General features: G+C 48.2%; 1 protein-coding gene across 2 annotated transcripts; it reads right to left on the bottom strand.

Annotated features, from left to right (window-relative positions):
- Window positions 1-200: 200 nt before the first annotated feature.
- Window positions 201-3,260, bottom strand: LOC109734747 (uncharacterized). Of its 2 annotated transcripts, XM_020293935.4 has the most exons (7): window positions 3,186-3,260; window positions 2,929-3,013; window positions 1,017-1,076; window positions 856-903; window positions 697-753; window positions 546-607; window positions 201-467 (listed from the first exon to the last, which is right to left on the bottom strand). In XM_020293935.4, exons 2-6 carry the CDS (start codon window positions 2,977-2,979, stop codon window positions 554-556), a joined length of 270 nt encoding a protein of 89 aa, XP_020149524.1. In that variant the 5' UTR covers window positions 2,980-3,013; window positions 3,186-3,260; the 3' UTR covers window positions 201-467; window positions 546-553. The 2 variants fall into 2 exon arrangements, with proteins under 2 accessions (XP_020149524.1, XP_020149523.1); XM_020293934.4 differs by having other exon boundaries at window positions 546-753; window positions 2,929-3,242.
- Between the last annotated feature and the right edge of the window lie 580 nt (window positions 3,261-3,840).

The raw sequence follows: 3,840 nt of genomic DNA, 5'->3' as shown, positions 1-3,840 counted from the left end.
GATGGTATGTTTACTCAGTTCGGAGTGTATACGATAATCTTACAAGTTAGCGACACATTAGGCAAAACAATTAAGTCAGCAACCATGTGATACAAAATAACAGAACCAAGCAAGTCAATGATAGACGATAACTACTACCCTAACGCGTAATAGTTTCTCAGTTTAATCCTGAAAAGAGTAAGATTTGACCAGTTCTTAGGTTTTTATTTGTATGGAGCTTGTTATTTTAGGGCGAATATAGTAGCAAGGTTGCTGAAACAGCAAATGCCATCCGACTCGATAACCATGATAGCGACGGTTAATCACTTGTGACAGACGTAGAGGCAGCAAGTGCCAAGCCAATTCGCATGCAAAGTTGTTTCCTACATTACGAATTTGGGAGCAGCTAAACAACATTAATCCGAGCTCGCTCCTCTCCTCCCTACGAGCTCTTCACCTGCTGGCTGCTGCTGCTGCAGTGTGACCCCCTACAAGAAGCAACAACTGTCACGTAGGTGAATCTGCAGTGTGAAAAATCCTGCGACTTTGAGGGTTCCTCCTCTTACCTTGTGTCTCAGCCAGACGCACAGGTGGGCTTGCGAGGGGGAAGCTGGGGATGAGGAGTTCTCTGAAGAAGCAAGCAGGAAAAAATAGCATCAGTTGACCTGACTGACAGTATCGTTTAGCTGGGCTGAAGCTTCCCGCTGTTGTACTGACCTTGAGCTTGGGCTTGAGCGATTCGACCGCAGCCGTTGAGCTGCTGTTTGCAGCTTGCTGGAGAAAATGGCAGGAGATCGATTAAGCATGCATGGTGAGATGCAGTTCTGAATGAAGATATGTCATGGCTGAATAAGTTGTTGTGTTATGTTGTCTGACCTTGCCAAGGACCCAATCTGCGGAGTCGAAGTAGGCACGCTCATGGTCCTGCATTATTAGCATGCAACCAGACCAAATCAAGGAAACGTCTTCTTCTAGAGACCCATAGATATTTCATGCGCTGCTCGACAGTGCTTATTTCTGGCTGCTAGCGCTGTTACCTTTGATATGAGAGGCTTCTTGGGCGCCATCCCGCCAAACTTCTTCTCTATGCCGCACGCCTGAAGAAGAACAAGACACTGTATCAGTATCAGAAGAAAATAAATACACGAGACGGAGCAGAGACAGGGCCTCCGCCAAACGCGAGGGAGAAAGCTACGGGATCAGGTTCCAAAGCTCCCTGCAGGCCTGGACGGACGGAAGAAAGATGCATGCATGTACGCACGCACGCTTATCCGTCTGCTCAGTGTACATTACACAGACAGACAATTATCCCTGTTGAGATATATTGCCCACCTTCTCTATCAGTTTAGACTTTTGGATGAGTTGACTGATGCATGAATTTAATATGGTATCAGAGCCAAAAAGTCTTGAGTTTAAGACCCTACCAATGGAGTATTAAATAAGACGCTTCGCCTATATCGATCCCAGCCTAGACGAGAGGGGGATCAATCGGCTCGGCTGCCTTTCCGATCGCCGAAACCGACGGACGGCCGAAAGATTTGGCCAAAAGCGGGAGCGTTCACGAACCCCCCTTTTCGCGGCCACTGGACACGAGGGAGCCAAACCAGCAACAAAATCATGGCGATCGACGTGGTTGCCCCTGATCCACGAGAAGGCACTAAAAACATGTGAGCGATCTAGCGATGGCGATCCCCTAACAAAGCCCACGAAAGCGACGCAAGGCTCCGACTCCGATCGATCCTGAGACCGGAGGGCTCGCTGCCGCCGTGTCGACTTCTTGGCGCCGTGGTGAACTGCTGCTGACATGGGAAGGTACCACACCACAGGTGTTTGTTCGTTCGTGCTGTACTAGTAGTACGTTGCTAGCTCATGCGGCTGCAGCTGGTTGCAGCCTGCAGAGGTGACGCGGGCGGGTCAGGTGAGAGATTCTTGCTTGGGCAGTGCCAGTGTGGCGGCCAGTGAAAGTGTGACAGCAGCAGCGTGCGCAGACAAGCGGCAGCCCGTCAGCCATCATGGACGCACACGCACATCACCTTTGTTTCCTTCGGAGCCTTTTGATCGCTCAATAGATTGTTGAGTCGCACGCAGACATCAGACTGCGTAGAGTTTAGCCTTCCTGCCCTTCATTAGTTGCTTCTAGGTACGGTACGTCGTTAGCAAATGTTGGTGCGCGTGGTGTCAGTAGGAGCAATCTGCCATGGCTGCACGTAACCGATGGTGCAGAATCCGTCTTTAATAGATTAGGACATTGCTGGTTTGCTAAGTAGGTGCTGAGGATAAGAGCGTCTTCTTCATTAAGGTGCGCGAGCGCGTTGGGTAATGCTCTCTAGGAACTTGCTCTGAATGGTTAAAACGGCAATTTTGCGGATTAAAACCGCTTCTAGTACTCAAGTTCCAAATTAAGATGCACCCAAATACTGTAACACTTCAGTTTCAGAGAACTGACAAAAGTTAGACATTTTATTTACTGGCTAGCGAAGCACTACAGGCAATCAAACAGAAAAAGGAGAAATGACATGGCCAGTGACACGCTCATGGGAGAACAGAGATAATTGACGAGCTTACTCTGCATATTTGTGTGAGAAAGGTAGGGTGGACAGGGACAGGGCACAGGGTAATACTGACTGAGAACAGCTTCCTAAGCAAGCCCTGTTTCCCCAAGTTGGGTTAGTTGGAACTCCCAAGCTTTCTCTGTTATGCATCAATGGCGTTCATGTACAGCTAATATCTGAACGTATTACTCACTCCACCCATCTCTCTACCAAGTTATACTAACCAACTACGACTCTACGAGTCTCCCATAATTCAGAAGGCTCAGCCAAGGAAACCATTGCAATCAAGTCGCGGGGATGTCGGAGACTACCGACAGAAGAACTTGAAAATTGTAATCATCGATCATGCATCAGTGTTCCGCCGGCAGACAATACACAGAGGCTATGGGGAGCTTACCTCTTCATCCATGGAAACCGATGATGTCTTGGCTTCACCGCAGCCCGCCATCCCCCGCTCCTCTTCCTTCTCCTCCCTCGCCGCTCTGCAAAATAAACGGCAAGCGTGTTGAAGATTCAGTGCTTGGCTACGACCAAAATAAACGGCAAGATGGAGATGGCGAGAAGCTTTGGCATGAAGATCGGGAGGAAAATGTCGTGAAATGAAATCGGCGAGAAGCGTGTTGGGTAGTTGAGACTTGAGAGGGGAGGAAAAACCTTGCGTAGCCTGTGTCTGTGTGGGTGGGAAGAAGAGGAGGAGGAGGAGGAGGAGGCAAGAAGAGAGAAGTCAAGTGCGAGCGGAGAGGGGTGAGGCGATATATATAGAGGTCGCACGCGTGAGAACCATAAAGACCCGGTGCACAACGCAACGGGCATCACATACATGCCTACCGCATGCTGCAAAATGCATGACTCTCATCTCGTTTAACTAGTCTGAGAGAGCATCCTCTCTGCTCTGACACACTCTCAATTTAACGGCTACCTGTTGTACATACTGCAGTGTATAGCAATGCTCATGTTTTAGTTAGACTTTTTTTCCCGGGAATTAGTTAGACATATATTGTTTTTATTTTCTTTAAAATATAAGTACTTATTTCATGATATATTTATTTTTCTTTGCTCGCTGCATGGCATGACCTCAATTTATGCTGGCGCTGCGTACTGTTCGTGTGATGCCTGTGTTGCTCCTACTGATTTTGCGCCTGTTTTCCAACCATAAAAGGCCGCGCTTTATACATGCAGCTAAACAGTAGCGTGTAGCTAGGGTTTGTTAAAAACAATAATAGTGGTTTGGCGAGAAACACGTGAGGTCAAGCCAAATCCAATCAATGTGACAAGAAGATGTGAGCGGGACACGTCGTGCAAAATCTTG

This window comes from Aegilops tauschii, chromosome 4, assembly GCF_002575655.3.
Source record: "Aegilops tauschii subsp. strangulata cultivar AL8/78 chromosome 4, Aet v6.0, whole genome shotgun sequence".
Classification (NCBI taxonomy): Eukaryota; Viridiplantae; Streptophyta; class Magnoliopsida; order Poales; family Poaceae; genus Aegilops; species Aegilops tauschii.
This window is presented reverse-complemented; position numbering and strand designations above follow the sequence as displayed.

What these genes read in the sequence shown, in the direction of transcription:
- LOC109734747 (XM_020293934.4), bottom strand. Translation starts at nt 2,979, where the DNA reads ATGGCGGGCTGCGGTGAAGCCAAGACATCATCGGTTTCCATGGATGAA. An exon ending in CGGTTTCCATGGATGAAGAG is followed by an intron (nt 1,077 to 2,928) that starts GTAAGCTCCCCA and finishes GTTCTTCTTCAG; the next exon opens with GCGTGCGGCATAGAGAAGAA. An exon ending in AGAAGCCTCTCATATCAAAG is followed by an intron (nt 904 to 1,016) that starts GTAACAGCGCTA and finishes CTAATAATGCAG; the next exon opens with GACCATGAGCGTGCCTACTT.